This window comes from Marmota monax, unplaced genomic scaffold, assembly GCF_021218885.2.
Source record: "Marmota monax isolate L192 unplaced genomic scaffold, Marmota_monax_Labrador192_F-V1.1 WCK01_AAM20220418_F8-fsc00160, whole genome shotgun sequence".
NCBI classification, from domain to species: domain Eukaryota; kingdom Metazoa; phylum Chordata; class Mammalia; order Rodentia; family Sciuridae; genus Marmota; species Marmota monax.
The window spans coordinates 410,203-437,459 of record NW_026694183.1 but is presented as its reverse complement, the minus strand read 5'-3'; the positions used below and the strand labels follow the sequence as shown (position 1 = coordinate 437,459).

At 48.9% G+C, this 27,257-nt stretch overlaps 2 protein-coding genes across 2 annotated transcripts in view; one reads left to right on the top strand and one right to left on the bottom strand.

The window, feature by feature from the left end:
* Ppp2r1a (protein phosphatase 2 scaffold subunit Aalpha) overlaps positions 1-26,009 on the bottom strand; it is a 39,160-nt gene extending 13,151 nt beyond the window's left edge. Inside the window, exons 1-9 of the mRNA XM_046466048.2 lie at positions 25,850-26,009; positions 13,996-14,086; positions 10,521-10,621; positions 9,216-9,448; positions 8,292-8,439; positions 8,018-8,173; positions 5,832-5,946; positions 5,654-5,724; positions 4,907-5,041 (exon numbers count right to left, since the gene is read on the bottom strand). Coding sequence (XP_046322004.1) covers positions 4,907-5,041; positions 5,654-5,724; positions 5,832-5,946; positions 8,018-8,173; positions 8,292-8,439; positions 9,216-9,448; positions 10,521-10,621; positions 13,996-14,086; positions 25,850-25,927 — 1,128 coding nt within the window. The 5' untranslated portion in view covers positions 25,928-26,009. The remainder of the gene's footprint in view (positions 1-4,906; positions 5,042-5,653; positions 5,725-5,831; positions 5,947-8,017; positions 8,174-8,291; positions 8,440-9,215; positions 9,449-10,520; positions 10,622-13,995; positions 14,087-25,849) is intronic.
* On the top strand, positions 1,896-3,284 carry LOC124107834 (actin-related protein 2/3 complex subunit 1A-like). The gene is given in 2 exon segments (XM_046466049.2): positions 1,896-2,400; positions 2,402-3,284. Coding segments are annotated over 2 exon segments (1,110 nt in total). The 5' UTR covers positions 1,896-2,011; the 3' UTR covers positions 3,123-3,284.
* Positions 26,010-27,257: the final 1,248 nt, after the last annotated feature.

Genomic DNA, 27,257 nt, shown 5'->3' with positions numbered 1-27,257 from the left:
TGGGTCGCAGGCCCGCCTACCTTGCAGGAGTGATTGGAAGCTCTGTCCCGCCGCGGGCCACTGGGCCTTTTCTGTCCGTGGTCACAGTTCCACCTACCTGGCAGGCGCGGGGGGTGGGGGGCAGTTCTGCCCCTCAGCAGGCCGCTGGGCCTGCTCTGTGCGTGGTCACAGTTCCCTCTACCTTGCTGGTGCAGGGGGAGGGGGCGGCTCTGCCTCTCAGCAGGTCGCTGCTCCTCTTCTGCCGGTGGGTCGCAGGCCCGCCTACCTTGCAGGAGTGATTGGAAGCTCTGTCCCACCGCGGGCCACTGGGCCTTTTCTGTCGGTGGTCACCTGGCAGGCGCGGGGGGTGGGGGGTGGCTCTGCCCCTCAGCAGGCCGCTGGGCCTGCTCTGTGCGTGGTCACAGTTCCCTCTACCTTGCCGGTGCAGGGGGAGGGGGCGGCTCTGCCTCTCAGCAGGTCGCTGCTCCTCTTCTGCCGGTGGGTCGCAGGCCCGCCTACCTTGCAGGAGTGATTGGAAGCTCTGTCCCGCCGCGGGCCACTGGGCCTTTTCTGTCCGTGATCACAGTTCCCCTACCTGGCAGGCGCGGGGGGTGGGGGGGTGGCTCTGTCCCTCAGCAGGCCGCTGGGCCTGCTCTGTGCGTGGTCACAGTTCCCTCTACCTTGCTGGTGCAGGGGGAGGGGGCGGCTCTGCCTCTCAGCAGGCCGCTGCTCCTCTTCTGCCAGTGGGTCGCAGGCCCGCCTACCTTGCAGGAGTGATTGGAAGCTCTGTCCCGCCGCGGGCCACTGGGCCTTTTCTGTCCGTGGTCACAGTTCCCCTACCTGGCAGGCGCGGGGGGTGGGGGGCGGCTCTGCCCCTCAGCAGGCCGCTGGGCCTGCTCTGTGCGTGGTCACAGTTCCCTCTCCCCAGCCCTTTTTTACTTTGATAGGATCTTGTTAAGTTGCTGAGGCTGGCCTCAAACTTGTGATCTTCCTGCCTCAGCCTCCCAAGTAATGGAACTGCAGGAATGTGCCACTGCACCTGGCCACAATTAGTTCTTGTTACTCAATACAGAAGCTCTACTAGATCCTTGTCCTATATTACATACTCCTGAATGGCAGACACGGAGCTACTTTTCTCTATATTCCCTTAGAAGTGTGGGGTAAAGAAGCAAGCACTGAAACAAACCAGTGAACCAACTTAGTAAGTGTGCAGTAAAGTCAGCAGGTCAAGGCTATCCAAACATTGCACATTCAGAGAAAGGTCTGGCCCTTGACCAGCTCCTGGAAAGGAACCTCTAAGCCCCTGGGATGTCCTGACAGGCAAGAGTGTCCTGGTTTACCTTGGGCTACTCCAGATAGTCTGTGCTAACACTGTGATCCACGATTGAGGCCTTGGTATCAGCATGCTCTCTGGAGGGGCTGGGGACTAAGTAACTAAGGTTAGTCACAAGTGCTGCTGGCCTGTGCAACCAACTGCCAATGAAATCCAGACCACTCAGGCTCAGGGGAGCCACCTGGTTGGGAACACTCCATGTGTGCTGCCACACATCACTGCTAGGTGAAGTAAACACTGTCCTCACAACTGCACTGGGAGAAGACAATGGAAACCCAGCTGGTCTCTCTCCCACGCAACTGTGAATCAGCAAAGACTTCATTCTGTATCCCTGCACTGCATTAAACAGGAAATGTGAACAGAACAGCTCATCTAAACTCTGCAGGCTATTGCAGCAACCCATTGAACATGAGGATGGACTCACGAACCCAGACATAGCAAGAAATGAATAAAGAGACTAGCAGTCAATGGGAGGACAAGATGGCCTTATATGGAACCCCCAAAGTGAAATCCCACAAGAGGTTCCCCAACAATTCCTATGTAAAAAGCATATGAATCCCTTTTACCAAAATGACAGCCTCCGCCTGCGCCCGCCGGAGCCTGTTCGCATCGACTGACCAGAGTCCGCAAATTCTCCGCTCTGAGCCCCTCCGGACCGCCCCGACCCCAGCTTTCTATCCTCTGAAAACACTAAGAATAATGTCCCTGCATCAGTTTTTACTAGAGCCAATCACCTGTCATGCTTGGAACAGGGATCGTACCCAGATTGCCCTTAGCCCCAATAATCATGAAGTGCACATCTATAAGAAGAATGGGAGCCAGTGGGTGAAAGCTCATGAACTCAAGGAGCACAATGGACACATCACAGGTACTGACTGGGCTCCCAAGAGTGACCGCATCGTCACTTGTGGGGCAGACCGCAATGCCTACGTCTGGAGTCAGAAAGATGGTGTCTGGAAGCCCACCCTGGTGATCCTGAGGATCAATCGCGCAGCCACTTTTGTGAAATGGTCCCCTCTAGAGAACAAATTTGCTGTGGGAAGTGGAGCACGACTCATTTCCGTTTGCTACTTCGAATCTGAAAATGACGTGGGTAAGCAAGCACATTAAAAAGCCGATCCGCTCCACGGTCCTCAGCTTGGATTGGCATCCCAACAACGTTTTGCTGGCAGCAGGATCGTGCGACTTCAAATGCAGAGTATTTTCTGCCTACATTAAAAAAGTAGATGAGAAGCCAGCCAGCATGCCCTGGGGCAGCAAGATGCCTTTTGGTCAGTTGATGTCAGAGTTTGGTGGCAGTGGCACTGGCGGCTGGGTCCATGGGGTCAGCTTCTCTGCCAGTGGGAGCCGCTTGGCCTGGGTCAGCCACGACAGCACCGTGTCTGTTGCTGATGCCTCAAAAAGTGTCCAGGTCTCAACTCTGAAAGCGGAGTTCCTGCCACTCCTGAGTGTATCATTTGTCTCGGAGAATAGCGTTGTGGCAGCTGGCCATGACTGCTGCCCGATGCTCTTTAACTACGATGACCGCGGCTGCTTGACCTTTGTCTCCAAGCTAGACATTCCAAAGCAGAGCATCCAGCGCAACATGTCTGCCATGGAACGCTTCCGCAACATGGACAAGAGGGCCACCACCGAGGACCGCAATACAGCCTTGGAAACGCTGCACCAGAATAGCATCACTCAAGTGTCTATTTATGAGGTGGACAAGCAAGATTGTCGCAAATTTTGCACTACTGGCATCGATGGAGCCATGACCATTTGGGATTTCAAGACCTTAGAGTCTTCAATCCAAAGCCTCCGGATAATGTGAAGCTGTGTGAGCCTCCCCCATCCAGCAGGAGAAACATGGCTGCCTGCCGCTCTGCCCCAGCGAGACGGTGAGGAGAGCCACCCCAGGAAGCACTGTAAACACGTGGCGCAAACATCGTGTGTTTTTGTTTAAATATAATTGGTGAAAGTGTTGGTTTTTTAAAGGCAAAAAAAAAAAAAAAACAAAATGACAAGATTTTCCATCAGGGATAGAAGGTAGCCAGTATTCTGCTACCTAGTCTGAAGGCTAAAGAAGTCTCAGAACCAAGATCCCCCACCTTGGGGGGGGTCAGTTTTCTATAACTCCAAACACTCGGGGAGAAGGGAGGAAGTATTCTGGTGCTAACCAGCTTGTTGACTTCACTTTCCTCTTAGAGTACTTTCCTTGGAACTTCTGTGAAACAGTGTTCATGTGTAATCATAAACTGACATAAATGATCTTACTGAAAGCTTCCCCAGCTTTCCTTCAGAGGGATTTCTATGCAACAGTTTACAAAAGCTCGGACTATCATGTCATCAGGAGAGCCACCCCGTGGTTTCCTCCTACCAAAGCAAAACCTTTTAATGAAATGACTTCCACCAGCAGTTTTAAGTCGAACATAACCCTTCTGCTTTTTTCTACCTTGGCTCCCCTAAACAGCTCTTTGGTACCTGAGCCTGACAGAGATAAACTGAAGACTGACTATCCTCAGGAAAAAAATCCACAATCATATGCTAAGAGCTTCTGATCTGTCTTTCCTTCCTGCTTCAAAAAAAGACTTTTGGAGTAGGAACACCTGTGTGGCCATTTTCACCCAAGTCTGAGAAAATGTGCATATGAATATGTCAGAAACTACAACTTTGTAATGTCATCAAAGTGCTCCATTAGAGGTAAACATGACCCAAATAAAACAGGACCACTGATCCAGCCTGGCCCCTCCCTGACCCCTGCAGTCACCCCCATGTGGCCTCCCCTGCACCCTCCGGCCACCTTACTTCCTTCGGCCACCTTACTTCCTTCGCACTGGCCTCAGGGTTCTATTCTAACACCCAGATAAATCCCAGCTCTGCCAATTGCCCACAGCTTCAAATCAAAACTCCTTTCCTAGTAGTCACACTGATGATCTCTCCAGTTATCACCCTCTTGCCTTCTCTGGTCCTGGCCACTTGGACAGTCAGGAGTGGTCACACGACTATCTCTGGATAATGGGGCATGCAGGTGTGAGCAGATGTAATGTCTTGTCCCTAGGAGGACCAGGTCTGTTGCTGTCAGGTGCCAACCTTTTCATGGGAGCTGGGAGACAGTAAAAATTAGAGCATTCACTTCAGACCCAGAAGGAGTCGAAGTCAGCAGGGCTAACCCACCAGTGTGGGCTCACTGTGACAGAAATAATCCTGTCTTATTTAAGTCACTGTATCTTAAGGTCTCTATTACAGCATCTTCACCTGAGCCCTAAAAAACATGACCCAACTGTCTCAGCACCTATAGCACCTTGGATGCTGTAGATGGGTATTGCCCTTCTGCCCTCTCTGCTGCCGGTTTGTGAAGGTCAAAGATCAAAACTGACTTGTTCTTCCTCATTTGTATTCCCAACACCCAGGAAAAGGACCAAACACTTAGTGCGGGACATACAAAACAAAGCCTGATGCGAGAATGAGTGAACACACAGATCATTGTGCCCACAAACAATAAACTGAGCAGAGATTTGAATGCCTGCAGAGGTCCTAGTAGATTTCTGGTCAAGCTGGGCCGGCAGCCTGTCACCTCTGCAAACTCAGAGCTGAATTCCCTCCAGGCATCCTTACCTCATCCTTCAGCTGAGCCAAGAAGAGGGGCAAGAGATGTTCAATGGTGTTGTCTTTGCCCAAGATGGGAGAGAGGCCCATGATGACTGAGGCCAAGGCTGACTTGACGTGCTGGTTAGCATCTGACACCAGCTCCTGTGAGGGAGAAGGGAGGAGGCACCAGCATCAGGCCACCCTGCAGTGGCAATGGCCAAGCAGACACCAACTCTGAAGAGGCTCTTGAGACAGCTGCTCCTCTGCCCTGCTCACTAGTAGAAATAGACAGCTCAGAGACAGGGCAAACTAATTTCTTACATGTCCCCACTGCTTAGAGCTGATGGGCCTGTTTCCAATAACCCCACCCCAATCCCAGAGCTCTCTGGATGAGAAAACTAGGGTCACCTCTGAGGACTCTCACTGCCAGCACTTGTCACCAAAGTCAGCCCTGAGCTGCAAATTCTTGGTTTGTTGTTGTTGTTGTGTTGTTACTGGGGATTTAACCCAGGAGCATTTTACTCCTGAGCCATGAGCCATATCCCCAGTCCTTTCCATTTTTTACTTTGAGATAGGGTCTCACTAAGTTGCTGAGGCTGGCCTTGTGGTATGGCACCCTGCTCCAAGCCTCAGATTCTGTCTGTAGTTAGGAACCCCCAATTGCTTTAAGCCCAAGTGTGGCACTAGCAGGCAGGGAACCTAGCTTGTGTCTGGCAGCCCCCAGAGCCCAACCCACCCCATATTCTTTGTCCCTCCCACGGAGCTCCCCATCACCTTAACACAGGGCAAGATCTGGGTCATGATCACATTCTCCCGACAGTCTGCTGAGAGGCTTTCACAGAACTCTGTGGGTGAGAAGAGCAGGAGGGCAGATGAGACCCAATGTCCTACTCCTGCTCTCAACCCTCGGTACACCCACCCACCTTGCTGAGTTCTGGTCACCAGCACCAACCTTTGACCTTGTGGGAGGCTGCAGCCCTCACCTCAGCCTCACAGTCCTTCATCAAGTTCTGGAAGGCAGGGACCAGATCTGTCTTGGTGATCTCGGGCCCCACTGCTTTCTGGAGCTATGGATAGGGAGAAAGGGGATGAGTGAAAGGGGAGAGTGAGAGGGTCTATTGGGCAGCCATTGTAGGCCAATGGGTAAAATCAAAGTAAAGGCGCCAGAATCAGGGGCCTGAGCAAGGAGACTAGAATCTTCACTGAGCTCTAATCCCAGCACCACCGAATGACCCTGGATAAAACTCTGCACCTCTCTGAACCTTAGCTTCTTCAGAACCAAAGTGAGGCCCGTGAGGGCATGTACTTCACGGTGTTACTTGCATTAAAGATAACAGCAGCCCTCCTTATCCTTCAGGTTATTTTATCTGGTTTTATGTTACCTAATCCAGAAACATTCTAATAACATAGTGGCTCCCACCTTTTAATTAATGATTTTTATTTTCTTAAGACTGATTACCAGAAACAGGTATTACTTTTATAATTAAAATTAAACAATAAAGACTGAGGGAGGAAGTAAACTAGATCTGCCTGTCTCCTGGCACATGGACTCTGCTCAGAGTTGGTTCCTAAAGACACAGATGGAAGCAGGATGGTTCATCACCAAGAAGGGAATAAATAAGTGAAAACCTTGTCAGGCCTCCCGGGCAAATGTTGCCTTTCATTCACATAACAAATATCTGTTGTCTGCTGGGAGCCAAGCACTGCTGAAGCAGTCCAAAGCCCTGTCCCGACTCGGTGTATGCTGTTCGTGCACAGGCGACAAGGACAGGAAGGTGCTGACTCACAGGCTGTACACACACGTCTGCGTGGTCACCTTTCCTAGCATCTTCACAGAGCCAGGGAAATGGTACCGGAGGCTCTGACCCCTCCAACAGTCATGAGTGTAAATGAACGGCAACACAGGAGAGGAAGCCCACAGTGGAGTGGCAAGCAGAGTGTGTGCTCTGACCCTGCCCATCTCTACTGCACTGGGTCCAAGATCCAGCCCTGAATCTTCCTACTCACTCCCGCTCCTCCCTCCCAGATGCTCTTGCTGGGACACAATCCCTCCCTAGCTCTCTCTCACCCATTCATCCTCCACAACCAGCTGAAGCACCACAACCAGCTAAAGCACTCGCTCCTCAATGCTTCCTGATCCCCTCTACCTCCCCCTCTGCCCCACACCTCTGACACTTCATTATCAATTTCCCCCCACCTAGGCTGACCAGCCCCTTTGATCAGGAATGTGCTAAATTCACTGCAATCTAACGACTCCCAGGAAAGAGATGGTACTCAGCCAAAGAGCACTATTCTGGGCTGTTGTCCCTATTCTATCTGCTGCTGGTGTCAATCTAACCAACTAAACTTTTGGGCTATGTCTTCTCTTTTATTAAAAAAAAAAAAAAAAGGGGGAAGAAGAAGAAAGCTCTGTGAAGACAGGAACACACTTTCTTCCTTGGAGTCTGAATTTGGCCTCAGAATGTCTCACTACAGCACTTCAGTTGCCCCAGCAACCAGCCAGGAGTGGCATGTGTAGTGGGATTCACCAGGTCGATCACAGAGATCTTCTTGCTCCAACACCTGAGAGAATGTGCTCACCTAATGAAAACCTCCAGTTCCTACACATCCCTTGCCCTGTCCCCTGTGTCCTCCCTTCTGTAGGACAATGTCAACAGCCCCTCACTGTGGGAAGCCATCCGTGAAATGCACAAGGACCTTTTCAGCATTGAGCCAGCGAGCGGATAGATCTGGTATTTGGGAACTTATAGTGGCACTTCCCCTATTAAGACCCCAATGCAAGCGAACTCCTGCTCCTCTTTGCCAAAAGGTCCCGAACAGCACCAGAGATGGGCAGGACCCCTTAGGAACTGAGCAGCCTACCTGCCCCCACCTCTATCCTGTTTTGGTGAAGAACTTCTATCAAAGTCTTTGATGTATTCCAATATAAATAAAGCAAGCACGGCTCCCTTCTTTATTAGAAGCTGGACTCTTCTGTCAGCTTGGCCCATCGCTGGCCCCATTCTGAAACTATTTTTCTGTGTCCTGTGGTTATCTCGAAGTACCACTTTTCTTAGCTTTTATTTCTCAGCCAGCCCATCCCTCTGGAGGGGAACCCATTCCCTCACCCACATGGGACGTGGGCGATACCTCACCTACCTCTGTGAACTTGTCAGCCACCATGTAGCGGACACGCCAGGACTTGTCCTCAGCAGCCTGGCGCAGGGTGGGCATCACTAGGGCCTCCAGGTCCTCCTGTGGCAGAAGCTGGGCGATGTTCACGCACGCCTCCACAGCCAGCAGCCGTACCGAGTCCTGGGGAAAAGATTGGAGCAGTGGGAGGCAGCAGGGGCCCCACTGAGCCCTGGCATTCCCTTTATGATACTGGGCTCACCAGAGGCAGGGATGACAGGGGGTCAGGGGGCAAACCTACCTGCTCGTCAGAGGCCAGATTGGAGAACATGGGGATGATCTCGCTCTTGACGTTGTCCAGCTCTAGTACCTTTGCGAACTCCCCCAGCTTGGAGGCTGCGGCCCGCCGCACCATGGGGGTATCATCTGAGCAGAGGTTCCGGAAGTACCTGGGGTGAAGAGAATGGGGCTCAGGAAGGGGAACTCTAGGATCCCTAGGGAACTCCACAGTCACTCAGGGGCTAATTCTGGCTGGGGGACTGTGCAAGTGATGGCCCCTCTCATCTCCCCAGCCCTGGCACGTGGGGCTGACAGCAACAGTTCCTCCCACATGGACTGGCACCAGGTTTCAACATGTTTGAGACATTTAGGGCCTGTCTGCACACAGCACATCCACAGACAATGGCAAGAGCTCACAACCATGGTAAAGGCCATATAAAGTGCTCAACCAAAATGCCACTGAAGGGTCTCATTTTTCAGCAGCAATTATGGCAGAGATGTGTGGGGAGTAACGCACACCTTTCAGCATGTGTGCACAGCTGTGAGCCAGCATCATGGAATGAGCAATGGGGCAGCAATGTGAGGCGTGATAGAGATGGTCAAAACCTGAGGGCAGGCCTGCTAAGGACAGGCCCTAGGGAACATGAGACATCATTCATCGAGTGTTCCATGTGCCAGATTCTACTCTAAGCATCTATATGTGACAATTCTTTTAAATCCTCTCGGCAGCCAATGGGAGGAAGAACTCCCACTGAGGCGGAGCCTGTGGATTTACTGCCATGGTGTCCAGAGACCACTCTCAAGGACAGGCCTCTCTGAGGGGAGAAGCTAGGAGAGCTTTGGGATTATCAGGGCCCTGGGTGGACCCACAGGGGCTCAGGCTCAAGAGAAGGGAACCGAGTTCACAGGGAGGCTTGCTGACAAGGGAGGAAGAGGAGGGACTCACTGCCGCAATTCTGCCTTGACAGCACTGGACACTCGGGGGTAGCAGACGGAGAAGAGGCCACAAGCAGAGGTGCGGGAGGTGAACCAGTCGCCACCCGCCAGCCGCTTCACCAGCGGCACGAAGTGGGCCTCCAGGTCTGAGGGTGAGTGCTCGTGTGAGATGGCCCGCAAAGATTCCACCGCCTTGTCCCGCACCACCGTCTCCTCCACTGTGGCCAGCGACTCGAGGGGTGGCTGTGGCAAGAACATGAGGTTACTGGACAGCTCCCTCCCTGCAGACTAGCTCGGAAGCCCCACCTCGTGCTTCCAGGTGGACTCATCTCTGAAACTCCATCTCTGATCACCCCATCCCATCCTTCATCCAGTGAGCCTTAAAGGTCCTTGAAAGATATTCACTGGGACCCATCAATCTTAAAATTACACTAGGTACTTTTTAGGAAAGGGTATCACCTGTCCTTTGCGCTCCAGGTGCAACAATCTTCACTGACATTGAGTAGAAACACCTATTTACTATGTGTTTGAAGCAGGGTCCTTGTGTCATTAAACTGTGTGAAACAGGTCCTGATATTGGCCTTATTTCAAAGAGCAGAAATCTGAGGCACAGATAGCTTAAGTTACTTGTCCAAGCTGGCAACTGCTACAATCTAGGACCTAAAACCAGGCCACCTGGACTCTTATCTTCTCCTGAACTGCAGCTCCTGTTAGTATCTGACACCCTTTGTGTCCCATCATCCAGGATAATGACACACAGGCGGCAGCAGGGCAGGGTCTGGCAGAGACTCAAAGGACAGCCCTGGAATCCCCCCTTACTAGCTGTGTGACTTTGTTGGGATGCTCAACTTCCTAGTGCTCCACGGGGTTCATCTGTTAAGAGACTCTCGCTACCCAAAGGGTAGACGTGACAGTGATAATGACAACTGCAGTACTTTGTGCCAAATGTTATGACATGGGATTCTCAAGTCAGTTATAATGTAGGGTTTGATGATTCCCACTTCATAAAAGAGGACACAGAGAAATCAAATAACTTTCTTACAGGTCACCCAACAAGTGGTAGAACCCAGCCCAACTCCAAACCCTGGCATTAGTCAGGTGTCAGGGGAACAGTGTGGATGGCAAGTGCCCCTTCAGTAATACCATACCGAATACCACTACTGACTTGATGGACTAAAGTGCTGTCGAGCCCTGTCTGTTCTGAGGTGGTCCCCAGCCTCTCCTCTATCTTCCCCTTCCTGGACCTGACAGGAAGGACCAGAGGTCAGACTTGGAGGGAGAGGTGGGAAGAGGATCTCAGCAATTCCGGACTCACCAGCAGGCAGTGCACATACTCTGGGCCTCCCACCAGAGTGGTAAAGGTTCCCAGCTGCTCCGCCAGGGCCAGGAGGACCTCGTCCTCATCATAGATGGTGTCTGTGGGGTCAAGACAGATACTGTTACAGTTCTACCCCAAGTCCAACCCCAGCCCCTCAGTAACCCAAGCTCAGAACAGAGAAGCTCCACTCTGCTTCTTACACTGTCAGCACCCAGTCTCAGGCCTGCACTTTGCTAGGTGTGGGTAATGGGAGAAGCATGTCAGCCACTGAGCCTCTCAGTTCCTGCTCCCAAAAAGAGTGCTCAGTCACTCTTGTCTCTCATGAGCGGCAGAGACCATATATATACAGTGCAGGACTTGGTCAATGGAAACTTACTTGTGTGGGTCAAGCACTTCCAGGAAGTTCTGCTAGGAACTTCCTCCTCTTCTGCCTAATAAAGTCTTCTCTTTTCAGATTTGGCTCAGCTATCACCTTTTGCAGGAATCTCAGGATGGCCCTAGACCAAGCCAGGCCCCTTCCTTGGGTTCCCTCCCCCTGCGTCCCATGCTGCCTTTATCACCACAGGCTGTGTTCATTCTGGGCTGGCCCCTGCACATACCCACTCCTAACAAAGACCAGCAGAGGAGCTCTGTTCAGATTTACTGAAAGAATGACTGACTCTGGAATGGGAAAACTGTCCCTGCCTGTAACTAACCCAAAGGCCTTGCTCCCTGAGTTCAGGCTGTTTCTCCCCAAGGCAGTGGGGCCTGCTATCACTGGCAGAAAGTACCATGTCCCTGGCATCCATCAGCATTTAGACCCCCTTGAGCTTAGACTCTTGCTATCTGTGAACCAAGGAGAGAGACCTCAGGAGAAAGAACCTTGATATCATACTTCCGGCTGCCAGAACTGTGAAAATAAATTTCTGATGTTTAAGACATCTGGTCTGCAGTATTTTGTCCTTAGCCAAAAAATATGTGGTGATTTTCCTCTCATAACAATGATTCTGAATTTCTGTAGAACTGAGCTCAGAGAGGGCTTTAAGCATATTTTGTCTGAAACACCACCACCTTTTCTGAAAAACGCAGAGTACCTGACACTTGCCCTTCCAAACATTTTCCAGTGGTTTGAAGTCCAAAGCAGAAAAGTATGACATCACCTGGGACTCCAAAAACTCAAAAAAGTCCCTCTCTGAATCACCAGACCTCTTCAGTCTATGGCTCCCACATTACTGTGACCCTTCGTCTTCCCACTTGAATTATTAACATTATAACGTTATATGTGATTTCACCACATAACGAAGATAATACTTAGACATAAAACTCACTGAGGCTTCTCACTGAGGCTTACACATCACTGATTTACAGGAGGAAACAAAGCACATTGAGGCAGGACTGAACTCGCGCAGACAGACTCCAGGGTCTCTGCTCTTAACCACCATCTCCAGCTGTCTTTCTCTTCCTCCACCCAACCCTCAATACAAATTCTGCATGTGCGTGAGGTGCTTCTACATCTAATTTGCTCCACTCTCAGCAGCCATCTACAATGGTGCCCTGCCCTCCTCTATAGGATTAAACCTCCTGTTTCAGCAAAATCGAACCCAAGCTGCCTTGTATCCCTCATTCTGGTCACCTCGGTCACCCCACCTCCACTCACTGGTTACTCACCACACTCACCTGCTAGTGAGTGGGAGTGGGGTGACAGTTGCCTTCCCACCACCCACTCACAGACACACTGGGCTATGTGAGAAGTACCTGACAACTCTGGTTAGGTGCTTTTTGTAGATCCCATTATAGAGAAGGTAACTGAGGTAAGGAGGGGGAGTGAGCACAGTAGGTTTTCCCAGCTGCGTGTTTCAAGCCAGGCCCTCCACTTCACTCTCTAAACCTTTTGACCCATGTTATCCTGCTCAGCCACCCCCTTGCTCCAGGAGATGTTCCTATCTCAGTAGTCTGCGCTTTCGAGTCTCTCCAACAATTCACAGTGGAAGCCACTTGGTTTGGGCTCACCATCACAAGCACAGACACCTACTCCTCAGGTGGTGTTCAGAGTCTCACACACCTGCGCTCCTCAGTCATAGCTGTGTCACTGTGGGCAACTGGCTGAACCTGCTCTGGCCTGTTTCCCCACATTGGAAGGGAGGGGTAACAGTCTTGGTGTCCTCCATTCCCAGGATCATCACTAGGTCCAGGTGAGATGACTGGAGAGGAAACACTTCCAATGACAGCCCATTAAACCTTCAGTTTGCAATTTTAACTGGTATTAAACATAAAGTTCAGAAAGTCATGTAAGTAGTGACACCAGAGGATTTACTATCAACTGAGACCCAGTCTGTGCCAGACACTCTGCTGGGCAATTCCCACACATCTTCACAGATGGCAGGTATGGAAGCAATCTACCACCAGCATAAGCGCACGGACCACACACTGAGTGCCATCACAGGCTCTTTGTAGAAGCCTTCCTCAATCCTCATATTGTCTTATACTCCTACATCCATTCACACATCATGAATCTGAGGGTGGGAAACATGGAATATCAAGTCCAAGTCACACCTGGAAAGTGGGAGAGCTTAGATTTGAAATCAGGTAGTAGGGAACCCAAGTTTGTGTTACTGGTCATTAACAAATGCTGTCAAGTTTGGAGACAGAATGACTATAATCATTCCTTCTCTAATAGTACAACCTAGGGCAAATGAATTACTTTACCTCTCCACACTTCAGTTTCCTCATCTACAAAATGGGGACAGTAGTATTACCTGCCATAAGGCACTGCTAGAAGACTGGCTCAGTGAATGGCAAGGGAAAGGGACACAAGTACAGGTACCACTATGAACACTTCATGAAAACTAATTCCGTCTCACTCAACGCAGTCTAGACACCACCTGCACGTGGCAAGCGTATCCTAAGTGTTAGTAATCATCATTAACCTCTAATGCTCACGTGCTATAGTGCAGGGATGACCATCCCAATGGTTGATTAGGAAAAAAAAAAAAGGTAAAAAGAGTCAAGTAAGGAAAACTGTCTAGCCAGGCACTGTGGCGCATGCCTGTAATCCCAGCAGCTCAAGAGGCTGAGGCAGAAAGACTGCAATTTAAAAGCCAGCTCAGCAAGGGCAAGGCGCTAAGCAACATAGTGAGACCCTGTCTCCAAATAAAATACAATATAGGGCTGGGGATGTGGCTAAGTGGTCGAGTGCCCCTGAGTTCAATCCATGGTACCCCCCCGCAAAAAAAATTATTCACAGCCACCAGATAACAGTTGGCGCCACAATGCAGAATGAGCTCCTTGTGCCTCTAGACCCCGCTGCCAGCCTGCCACCATTCACCACAGACCTTCTCTCAGTAAGGCTGCACTTTGATTCCTCTGAATTCCTGTCCTCGCTCCAAAGAAGCAGACACAGTATGTGAAATCTACGATGCACTTCTATCTCAATTAGCAGGAACCACCCCCAGTAGTCACCCTCCACCTGGGTCCCAGGAGTCCACCTCCTTACCTGTAAGGAAGGGCAGGAGCTCACTTCGGGTCCTCTCAACCCCAAGGGCCAAGGCAATGGTGGACAGCTTCTTGATGCTATTGAGGCGAAGCTAACCAGAGAACAAGAAAAGGTGAGAAAGTTAGTAATCCCAAACTCAAGGCAATTCTGGAAACATCTACATATAAAGATGCTCAGCAGTAATGTAGTCATTATCTACCAAGTGTTCTTCGGCCTCGAATGGACCATTAAAAACAATGGTAGCAGAGGCAACAAGTGCCAGAGCACCCTCTGGATCTCACCAAGCCCAGCACTGCTCAGGGGCACTTCTCAAGACTGAACCTGCTTCCCCAATACCACTCCCCCTGCAGGACCCGCTCTCGCACTCAGTACCATATGACAAAGCTGTGCGTGCCCTTGGACTGCAGCAGCCTTGGTACAGTAAGCTTACTCTGGACCAGGTCCTACACTAAGCACTCACTAAGATCTCACTTCATCCTCACAACAGCCCTTTGAGGTCAGAGTTAAGATTCTAAGTCCCCCTTTATGGAGGAAAACAGACTCAGGGAGCAGAAGTTCCTTCTCAGAGTCACAGAGCTAAGATGGCCTGGAGCAGGCATTTAAACCCAAGCTGCTAGCTAACAGTGATGCTGAAAGTACCGTAACATTCCTATGAACATTCCTATGAACAACAGCATTAGCAGTAGTAATATACCACTAGCACGGTGGATTGGCCAGTGGCCCATGATATTACAATACACATTTTTCATTTTTGTCCACGGTTCCTGGCTTATAACTCCCTCCTTAAGGTAGGCCATAGACACCAGAATTTCTCTTTCTCAAGGTGGGCCACAGAAACTGTAACCTTCCTCAATCTGTCTTGGAGCTGCCCATGATGGAATTCTCTGGAATTCCTCATCTGCCAGTGGATCATAGACCCCCCCACTTCAGAATGGGTCCTGGCCATGCCCTGGAGAAAGGAATACTGCACAGAGGCTGAGAGCACTGAGCACACAGGCCTTGATGGGTTTTCCCACCCAGTCTAGCATTAGATCAGAACCCTCAGAGCCTGCACAGGAAACAACCCAGCTGACACCTTGATTTTAGACTTCTGGTCTCCAAAGAGTAACAGGACAAATCTATTGCTGAAGTCACCTTCTTTTTGGTGATTTGCTGCAGCAGCCATAAAGAACGGATATGTTGGTTAACACACATGACAGGTCACTCTCAAAGCATTTATGTGCTGGGTCCTCAATGGAGCCTCTCAGCCTGGGAGGGAAGCACCACTGACACCCTCTCCACCTATGGCAACTGAGGCCCAGACCAGCTGCTCTGGGGCAGGATGACTGAAACCTTCCCCTTGAGTTTCTCCATCTCCACAAGGGTGAGTCTCTCAAGGCTGTCCAGAGACTGTGACAAGATCACGTCTCTTGGCAATAAAAGAACCTAAAGATGAAGTCTTGTAAGACCCACAATTTATTTTCTACCAAAGAATAAGATGTACACAGAGACAGACCTATGAAATGATAGAAAAGCAAATATGACAAAAATAATCCATCACCAAATCCGTGTGCTAAGTATATAGCTGCTCAGTGTGTTAGCCAAGAAGTTAGCAAAACCATTCTATAAATTGCCAGTAAATATTCTCAGCTTTGCAGAGCCTCCATCTCTGTCCCAAACACTCAACTTTACCCTCACGGTTCAAGAGCAGCCACAGAACCCAACATTGCATAAACCAACGAGCATGGCTGAGTTCCAACAAAAGCACACTTGTGCAAGCAGGTAGTGGCTGAATGTGGCCCACAGGCTGCACTTTACTGACTCTTGTACTAATTTCTCAATGTTCTCATGTCTGAACTTTTTCATAAAATACAGTGGGGAGTATTGCCCTAGCTGCCTGCTTTCCTCACTTTGTCTTTAGGCTAGATCTGAGTTCTCTCAGCTGGACTTTAGGGAAAGGCAAACGTGGCTGGGGCCTCAAGTGAGCAGCAGCCCTGAGGACCATGGGATGGTGGCAGGGCATAATCACAATAATCATCATAACTATGCCAGCAAAGGTACCAACCAGCATCTGTTGGTTGTATCCTGTGTGCTTCTAAAAGCTCGACATGGATAATCAACACAACCCCAGAACTGTGCTCACAGGTTTTGTCTCTAGAATACTCATTTTACAGGTGAGGCTGCTGACTTGGAGAGGCTGCCACCTGCTGGAAAGCAACGAGGCCACAAGCAGAGCCCAAGCAGCGTAACTCAATCTCCACACTACAGTACCTAAGGGATGCCCAAGAGGCAGGCCCGTAGAGCCAGTCCTCTCCCACAACGGAGAGCTGTCCTTGGACATTCTAGTTGTGGTTTTATTAATAATGTCCTCCAGTCTGTTCAGGCAGAGGGCTCATGACTGCATGACAGAGGTGGTGTTTCAGAGCAGGCCACCTAGGTTCAAGGCTAAACTGTTTACATAAGCTGTGGGATCTTGGGAAATTTTTCCACCTTTCTGAGCCTCATTTTTTCTACCTGGAAGTGGGAACGATAATACCTAACCTCAGGAGGTTATCATGAGTACAAAGTGACACACTTTCTAGAATACCCCAGCACCAGAGAAAGATCAGTCAAAGCAGCTGTGGCACCTCCCCCTGCTGACAGCATCCTAATTTTGTTGGAGTAATCGGGAAGTGCACAGGAGGCGGCTAGCCAACTGCCCACCAAATAATGATGGCAAATTCTTCCCATAATGCTTATTATGCTCCAGTTCTGCATGCTTTCAAGTTTAACTCAATTGACCCTCACATCCCCATGAAGGGACACAGGACACCCATCTGATGACAGAGAAACAAAGCACAGAGAGGTTGAATACCCTCACACAGTCCATAGGCAGCAGAGCCAGGACACAGTCCAGCTGCAGGCTCTCTACCAGTATCAAAAGTTTCTGCTTTTTTCTAGGGGGAGGGAAGTTGATGGCAGTGTCCAACGTAAGCAGATTTAACACTGACATAATTTTGAAACAGAGGTAAGCATAAATAATATTAAACGATGCATACAACAGATAAAATAAAATAGGGATATGTTGTGATTCCCACTGGTGACAGGTTCTACTTATAAGTCTTCTGTCATAATATACTTCCAATAGAAGGAAAGTTAGACGTAAGTTAGAAGTTAGTGAAAATTAAGTTACTTTTCCCATTCAAATTCATGGGTCTGCCTAGGGATCAGAGATGAGCCCCAGGTCAAGAGCGCCTGCCTACATTGGTTATACTGTGGCTCACATCCCTTGGTTTTCAGCTACGCACAAGACCACCTTGGAAAAGACATTTCCAAGTCACTTTAATTCTGAATGTGCTACTAAAGACCAACATCTGGCCAGTGAAACCCAAGTGAAAATGGTATATGCTACTTCTGGGAAGTGTGTTTATAGTAAAATGGGGCGACACCTTCCTTCCTGTGTGGAATGTGGTCATAATGTCTGGGGCTTCAGCAGCCATCTCAGGGCCTTGAAGTAACCTAGAAGGTGGTGGTAAGGGAAGAATATGCAGAGTACAATGGTAGGAGAGTGGGACCCTAATGGTAAGAGAGTGGGACCCTAACATCATGGAGTGTCACAGCAGCTTGGACTACCAGCAGACATTTTAATCATCAGTCAGACATAAACTTCAAGCTCATTTAAGCCCATTACTTAGAGTTTTCCTATCATCTTAAACTTGATCCCAATTGACTCAGCACATGGCCTAGTTGCGAACGAGATCTAAGGGCAGTCTGCTGGGGAGTCCAGAAAAGAACCCCTCCTTGACTCAAGGGAGGAAGGAGGCAAGTCCCTGTGTGTCCTGGGCTGGCCCTTCTTTCCCTGTGGTTCCAAGGACAGCAGATGCTATGGCCACCCTGTGACCATAAGGCTGGTCAAGAGTGGTGTGCTTGACCCAATTCTTTGATATTCCTGAACTGCTGAACTTGTTTATGAGAAAAAAATAATGAACCTCCTTATTTAAACCAATCTCAACTGGGTTTTCCTGCAGCATTCTTGACAGAAGTTATTAATATTGTTTCTTCATCATGTCATATCCCAAAAGAACTTCCTTGGGTACTGTCTTCCAAGTGTGCTGCTGCCAGCACTTACCACAGTCCACCCATTGGGCTCCATGTCTGCACTTTTACCAAGGACCTATCTCCAAAAGGCCTCAGCACAAAGCCCAGCACATGAAAATCTAAAGAATAAAATCCTCCTTCCCTCTGCCTGCACCTGCAGAAACACTACCCACTTCTAGGACTCATCTCACATGCAACCATGGAGCCTTCCCTGAAATGAGTGAGTGCAGTATGATCCCACAGGATCCCATACACAGAATGTCTTCCTTTCACAATCCGAATAAAAAGTCAGCAGCCTTACTCTGGCTGACCTAGTGCCTATCTATTGATCCACATTCCCCCTTGCTCCCTGGGTGCCTGGGGCAATGGCTTCCTTGAGAGTAATCAGCCAACAAACAACCCACAGCCACTCCCAGTCCAGGTCTGCACACTTGCTGGCTTGTTTCCTTGGACTGGTAATTCTCCCCCATGTGCCCCGGGGCTCCTCCCTCACCTCCTGGGGTCTCTGCTCAACCTCACCTGGTAACCACCCTACGCACAACAGTATCCCAGCACCCACCCCAGCACTCTGCACAGCTTAACTCCTATCATGCCCCAACATGAACTTGCTAGCTTACTGTTTCTCCTCCCCTCCGAGAGCATGAGCCTGGCTAGGGCAAGGGACTCTGCCTTCTTCACTCTGCTCCAAGAACCTAATGCAGGGCCTGGTACAGAGGAAGTACCCAATAAATATTCACAGGATTAATTTTGGTAAAATAAACATAATACAGATATTAGTATACGCAGAGAAATATGTTCAAAACAGTTGCTTTGGTAAAGACAGTGGCCAACAATGGAGGTGGGATGTGTCTGGGATGTGTATGGTTTGACAATGTTCAATGAATGACAGAAGTGTCTCTCCACTCTAAAGCCCTAAAGTCTATGCATCCTTCCTCCTTATTCCATGAAGGACCAAATTTTTAAATAAAAATAATGTGGGTGGGTGGATGTGTGTGGGAAATACTAAGCACCCACCTGATGACTGTTTAGAATCATCACTGAGAAGTGAGAACAGCCAATGTGACCTCTATTTCTGTAGCAACCGATTTTTTTTCTTTCTTTTCTTTTTTTTTTTTTTTTTTTTAATAATCAATGAGTCTACTCTGGCTTCACCAGTTACTAGCTAAGGATCCTCATGCCAGTCCCAGGCATTTTGGAACTACAGTTTCCTCATTGTAAAATGAAAAATATAAGGCCTAACTCACAGGCTCACTAGGATGATAAAGTAAGGACAACAGAGAAGAGCCTGACACATAATAAGCACTTAATATTGCCTGTTATTATTCTCATGTTCTTTCTGAAACAGGGGAAAGAAAAAAAGTACACTAAAGCGGAGCGGGGCAGTAATTTCCCTACCCCCTTGGAAGCCATAGCACCTAGGAACACTTCTCAGTTTGCTTGGTTGGCATTATGATTATTTACACACATGCATGATCCCCCATTTGGAAGACAACCTGTCTCTGGGATAAGGGTCAAGACTGGTACCAAATGAGGATTCCTGAACTAGAATCCAGTACAGAACTGGCCCTACTGAAAAACACAGAGCTTTAGGCAAGTACCAAAAGCAAACAAGGAAGCTCCTGTCTCTGCCAAGGCTGAAGCAAAGGTTCTGAAAGTCAAGAAGGTAGAGCCAAAAGGCCTCAACAGTCACACCCACACACCTGCATAACACCCACCTTCAGGGGCCCAAGACACTGCAGTTCCACAGGCAGCCCAAGTATCCTCAGACACCCCACCCCACCCCACCCCCGCCCAGAAGCACACTGACGGCATCCACCAAGATTTCCTGACCACAGACTCTACCATGAAGCAGATGGAGGCACTGCTCTGTTGCCAGTGTGCACTCTGGAGATCAAGGCCAACAGCATTAGACAAGCCATGCTGAAAAGAGCTCTATTACACCACATGGCCAAGGTCAACAGGCTGACCAGCCCTGACAGCCAGAAGGAATGTTATGTTCAGCTGGCTCCTGACTGTGATGCTTTGGGTGCTGAAAACAATCAAACTCATCTAAACTAGTCCAGCTGGTTAGTTTAAACTTTGTTTTTTTCACCATAAATACAGACACACACACACACACACAAAACAGATTTTAAAGGTTTTAAAACCCCAGCTACTATTTACAGAGTGCTTTCTATGTGCTAGGTTCAGAACTAGACACTTAAACGTGTTCTCTCTCACAGCAAAGGAAGAGGCAAACACTACTCTGCACTCATTTCCTCACAGATGAGGAAACTGAGGCACAGAGAGGGGAAACTGTCCCTCAGTGAATTTGTGGCAAAGCCTAGACCGAACCTGTGCTCTTCGTAACTGCCCTCTTCCAACTCCTTATTTGTAAGCTCTTAGAGGGCAAACTCCTTTTCTATGTTCTGCTTTACCAAATCCCAAGACACTCCATAAAAAGAAGCCCAAATCTGGAACACCATGTTTCCAAGATGTAGACACAGGGGAATTCTGCAATGTCTCAGATGATGGCTGGTAACTGCTCTGTCTTTACATAATCTATCTAATTCATTTGGAAAACCTTGATGCGTGTGCCTTCCATCCTTTTTTCATTTAACAAGAACACCAAGGTCCTAGGGCTGGGGATGTAGTTCAGTGGTAGAGCACTTGCCTAGCATGCCCAAGGTCCTAGGTTCTGTGCCCAGAACCAGTGTGTTAAAAAGGAAGAAAACCAAAGACCCAAAGGGTTGAGTAACTTGTACAGAAGCCAATTTGGAATTTGAACCTTGATGTGCAAGACAATCTCTGCAGGGAGGCCAAGGCTAGGTGGTGGATGTGCCCTCAAGCCCAGAGCCCTTGGCTAATTCTAGTTTTGCCACTCACTAGATTGTACGATACGGGCAGAGTATCCTTATTTATTAAATGGGAAGAATTCCAGACTTTAAATTTTGGTTTAAATTATATTTCATGGCCAAATCTGATGTAAATCAAACCAACTACAAAAGGATGCTTCTGAAACAATCAGGAAAATCAAATGATACCAAAGAATTGCTGTTAACTTGGATGTGATAACGGCAGTGTGGTTATAAAAGTGTACGTTGTTTTAGAGTTGCATACTGAATAACGTAGAAGGAAATGTCTAAAGCCTAGAATTTATTTTTAAAATACTTCAGGGAAAAAGGAGATAAACAGATGAAACAAATGTGGCAAATATTGCAGAAACTGCTGCAACTAGGTATCTAGTATTATTTTCTCTATGTATTTTTTAAATTTAATGATTAAAAGAAAATTAATGGAAAGAAAATGAGTACCTATCTAAAGTCTTCTGTGTGGATTTGATTAACACATACCAAGTACTCAGCACACTGTGCAGCACATAGCAGGGTTTTCTGACTCGGCACTGCAGCCTTTGGGGCTCGGTAGTCCTTGGTGGTCAGGGGCTGTCCTGGGTATAGTAGGATACAGTGTAGCATTGCTGGCTTCTACTGTAGATGTGAGCAGTACTCCTCACCAGCTGAGACACTGCCAACACAGCTTTCTGGCCTCTGCCTGGAACCGGCTTGTGTGGGGAGGCTTGGACAAGACGTGTAAACCCAGTGAATCTATGGCGGGCAAAGCATGAGAACTAAACCTCTGCACCTTCCCACATCTGATAGGCAGCCACTTACCATACCATTCCACTGCATCCCCACAACCAGCAGACGTGGATTCTTTGCCAGTGTGCACTGTGGAGGTCAAGAGTGCACACATTTTACAGATGAGGGGTCTGGGCCCAAAGACAGGAGCTACTATAGGGACACACAGAACAAACTGGCGGAACTGAGGTCAAACTTCCATCATCCTCGCTTCCTCTCTCTACAGCACCCACCACACCACATCCAACCCATCAGCCCTGCTTGACATGACCCAAATCCAACCATCTTCCCCCATCTATGTGCTAACACTGGGCCTGTGTTCTGCAATGGCTTCTCATAAGCTATCTGCTCCTGCGCATCTCCTGCCCCAACAGCCAGAAGGACCCTTTAAAACATTTTGCTCCTCTGCTCAAAGGCCTCACCTAATCTAGCCTCATCTCAGTCCCCACATCCCACCACTTTCCCATTCACCCAATTTCAGCCACGTGGGCCTTCCTGCTGTTCCCACTTGTGGCCTCTGTACCTACTTTTTCTCTGCCCATGCCCAGATTTTCTTACCTCACCTGTTCATTCTCCTTCCTTTCATTCAAGGCCTTGCTCAACATCCCTTCTCAGGGGAACCTTCCCTGACCTAAACATCAGCCCTGGGTTTGCTCTATTCCCTGTTGCTACCTTGTTTTTCTTCTTAGCAAACACTGCCACTGACATCACATTACTGATCCATCATCTGTCTTCCCTACTAAAGTATAAACCCCACAAGGGCAGCAGCTCCCTACTGTATCTGCAGCATCTGAAACAGTATCTCCCACATAGGAGGTACTGCATAAATATTTCCTGAAAAGAATGTGTTGAGACTATAGGATTTGGTATTCCCTGTTCTTTCCAGTATCCTGTACTGTCTCACGCCTCGGCTTCAAGGCTTTGGCCAAGTTGTTTCCCTTTACTGTGCTTCAGTTTCCTGATCTGGAAAATGTAGACGAGCAAGGGATCTACTTCAAAGTTGTGAGATTCAATGAGAACATAAAAATGATTCTTTTGTACAGCACCTTGTACAGGCAAACATCCAGTAATTTGACAGTGATGGTTTAAGTCAGAAACTGACATTTTCCCCCCAAAAGAGGCAGACAGTAAATATACATATGGGTGTATCTGAGTTTTAAAATTAATCAATAAAAAAAAAAAACTTTTATTTAAAAAAACAAGCAAGCATACAGCCAGGCAGCTGTTTGCCAAGCCCAGGCTTAAATGATGGCTCATGAGGTTTTTGCAAGGTCTGACCTGAGCTTCCTCTTCCAACTTCATTTCCCATCATAAACAGCTTATTCCCTTGGCTCCTATGGCCTTCTTTCTGATCCATAACACCTTCTACCTACTCCTGCCTTAGGGCCTTTACACTAATTTCCTCTGCCTGGGATGCTGTTTCCTAGATATCCATGAGGCCTGCTGCCTCCTCTGTGCTCAAATGTTACCGACACTGGCCGTCCTATATAAAGCTGCATGCAGCACACTCTCCAATCTCCTCCAGACCCAATCCACCATCTACCATTCTCTATACTGAACTTGGTTTCTTGTCTGTCTCAAAAAAATGAGCTCCACGAAAGCATTTTTTGCTCATGGTACACTGTTGTGTCCCCACAGTTAAGTACTCCATAAATACTTGCTGAATAGCACCCCTTCAAAAACCTCAAGGAAAAAAAAAGTAACAAAAAAATATTAATTACTTAAAACTAAAGCAAAAAGAAAATATTTTAGAACCATCTTCAATCTCCTATGATTTTCCCCCTCAATCTCTACTTTCTAATTATAGTAACTGTGATAGGCAGAATGAGATCCACCAATATATCCCTGTTCTAATCCCAGAACCTGTGAGTATCTATCTACCTTATACTGCAAAAGAGATTCTACAGAAGTGATCAAAGTTAAGGATGCTGAGATGCGGAGATGAAGAGAGATTATCTGCGAGTGTCAGAGAACCTTTCCTGACTGTGGTCAGAAGCAGATGTGAGTAGAATGGCTGGAGAGATGCAATGTGGCTGGCTTCAAAATAGAGAAAGGAGTCATGGGCCAAGGAATGTGACAGGCTTACAAAGGTGGGAAAAACAGGGAAACTAGATTTTCCCCTAGAGTCTCCATAAAGCAATGCAGCCTTGACCACACCTTGAGTTTAAGTCCAGTGATACCCATGACAGACTGGATCTCCAGAACTGTAAGACAATAAATTTGTGATCTATAATATCACAAGCTTATAGCAATTGTTACAGCAACCAAAGATAACGTTGACCAAAGATAACCTAGCTCCTTTTTGCCTCAAGGCAAATCTCCCATAAATCAGCTTTTCTCAGTCTTAGCACTAAGGATATTTTGGATGATTATTTTTTTATTGTGCTTTGGGGTCAGTGTCCCATGTATGCAGAATGTTTAACAGCATTTGCCTGCACCCACCTGAGGCCAGCAGCAATTCCCTGGTATGACAACCAAAAATGTCTCCAGGCATTGCCAAATGTCCCCTGGTGGGCAAAATCACCGCAAGATGAGAACTACAGCCATTACAGGTCTGCTCCCTCTGGGAGGCTCTTCATCCAGTCCCATCCTCAACTATGCACCCTCAGAAACACCTTCCCTGACTGGCCCATTCCCCCACCCCATACTGTACTTGCTGTGCTCTCTGCCCAGAAAGCCCCACAGATTCTTCCCCTGCCTTCATAGTAGGGTATTTGCTCAAACATCAAAGCCTCCCCTGACCATGCTTTAAATCACATCCTCCAACACACATACATATCCTCAACTAATACAGCATACATTTCACCTAATGTCCATTGTCTGTTTCCCCTCACTACAAGGTAAACTCCCATGGCCAGAAGTTTTTGTCTGTCTTGTCCTCTGCTGTACAACAGCGTCCAGTTCAGTGCCCAGAGTAAAGGCCCAACAAATACTTGCTGATTCACTATCACATCACCCCATTTGTTTTCTTCTCACCATTTCATACATGTTAATGATACTGTATATTTAATTCTGTTTACCTGCTATATACCTGTATCCTGACAGCAACTGGTGTGACCATGATATGCCCAACACTATACATGGCAGGTGTTCACTGAACAAATTAACTCATACAATGGTCCAATTAACTAGATATTTATCCACATTTGAAAAAAGAGGAAGCCAAGGTTCAAAGAGATTAACTAACTTGCCCATTGTCAATCAGCAAGAAGTGGAAGAGTCAGGATGTGTAACTGCACTCCACCTGACAACAGAACCTAGAAGGCAGGACCAGGTTCAGCAGGTTTCCCCGTGCACCTAGCACAACTTCATAAGAGGGGAAACAGGCCTAACTGAAGGATGGACCTCTTCAATTGCCAATCCTAATAATACAGGTGACATTTACTGGGCCCTTCCAAGCACCCAGGCACCGTTCTATTTTACGGATTCAGTTCCTCACAACCTCCCAATAAAGGGAAGACTATTATTAGCCCCTATTTTATGGAAAATAGAAGCCCAGGGCCATGAAATAACGTGCACAAGGTCATTCGGAGGGTGGGAGGTGGACCAAAGTCTGAAACCCGCTCAAACCTAAGCCGGCCGGGATCAGGGGTCTGGGGCACCCTGACCCACTCACCAGAAATGTTAGTCCTCTAAGGAAACTGTGCTAAGGGGCAGCGGGGGACATCAGGGTTTCAGCGTGAATCACCCCTGAACTTGGCCAGTCCTACCCTCGGGAGTGGAGTGCTTTTACGCCTTCCTTCCCATGGGGATCTACACTAAAATTAGACGCAGAGGGAGGACAGGAAAGGGGATGGCAGCCTTCGCTCTCAGGCCCCAGCTGCCCGCGCTGCCCAGACCCCCGGTCCGCCTTGCGCCAGTCCCGCGCCCAGCCCCAGGGGCACTCAGGGCCGCGGCCAATCGCCGAAACGCCCCGACCACAGCGCCCACGTCCCGGGCCTGCGGAGCGCGCGGCGGCCCGGGACCCTCAAGGCTCGCCGGCCCCCGCCCTCCACGGGTCCACACCCAATCCCGGGCGCCGTCTCTTGGAGTCCGGCGACCTGGAACGTTGAGAGCGGGACACTGATTGGCCCCCGTCTCCTTCCGCCACTCCCAGCGAACGCTCAGCCCTCTCCGCGAGGGCCTCCCGCGCCCCGGTGTCCCCCTCCCCGTCTTCCCCAAGTCCCCTGGAGCCTCCGGACCTGAACATCCTCGTTGCGAAGCTCATCTATGAGCACCGCAATGGGGTAGAGCGAGTCGTCGCCGTCGGCCGCCGCCATCTTGGCTCCGTCTCGTTCCTGTCAGACTGCGGCCAGCGCTGTGCTGAAACCGGGTTAGGGAGGGGCAGAGCTGGGAGGAGGAGGAAAGGCGGACGTGGGGGCGCCCGAGCCACTCTACAGGGGCTGCCCCACAGTCATTGGCCGCGCTACGGGACGCCAAGCCCGCCCTTCTTTGGTCTAGGCAAGTGAAGTCCCGCCCACTGCCCATTTACCATTGAGCGAACGAAAGAGATTGGCTAGCCGAGCCTACCATAGGGGAAAGGAAGCGGAAGTACTGGGTTTCTTAGCGACCGAGATTGTACCCGCCTACGTCGCTGCTAACAACGGCTGAGACTAGCAGTTGCTTCTAACCAATGAGGACCCGGGAGCGGGAGGAGGCAGATCTGTCCTTTGGCAACTCTGGGAGCAGGCCTAGCTTTTCTTGTGGAGGCCCGCAGGTTTGCGCGTCCTGGATGGCCTAGCTGCGGTTCGGCTGGGCTGGAGGACCGCCTCCCGGCGCCTTTGTGCGGGAGGGCGAGGGAAAGTCTTTGCTTTTTGTAGAAGCCCAGCTTAGGGTGAAACCCTGTTCTCTCCTGCTGGCGCTCAAGACCCTACCTAGGCGCTTCCTAATCCCCTTTCACCCTTGACGGGTGAAAACTAGAGCTGCCGGAGTAGTCTTGCCTTTTCACGCCAATAGCCTCTTTGCCCGAGCTGCACTCTTCTCGGAGTGCCATTCCTGACCACTCGCCAGATTTCTGCGAAAATCTCCCCCTTCCCTGCCTCCCCTCGTTTCAAACATATTTCAGGCCCCTCCCCTAAGACAGGCTGCTTATTTTATTGTCAGAAGTAAAGCCCTTGAACTATCGTAGATCATGCATTTCTTCAAGAAGCCCTATTTCCTTTGAGCAGTGAGTGTTATTTAGCTAATGCATTTGGGGGCTAGGGTGTATGTTGCTAGGTTGTCATCAATTCTAGACTTCTCAGTTGCTAGTTCAGGGAAATGTGCATTTTATAAATTGAGTCCTTACATTTCTAATCATGAATTCATCTTAATAATATGCCAATTCAAATAAAAACTTATGGGATCTTCATTTGCCATGTTCCAATTTTATGTTTATATTCCTTTTTCCTCTTATGCTGAAAAAAAAACTTAGTATTTATCTATAATTAGGAAAATATATAAAATATATGTGTAATAGTTTCAAATAGTTCCTTTGCCCTTAAGAAATTTCCCACTTAGGCGCCCTGCTCAGTGGCACATGCTACTAATCCCAGCGGTTTGGGAGGTTGAAGGAAGAGTATTTGCCAAGTTCAAAACCAGCTTCAGCAAGTTAGTGAGGCCCTGAGGAAC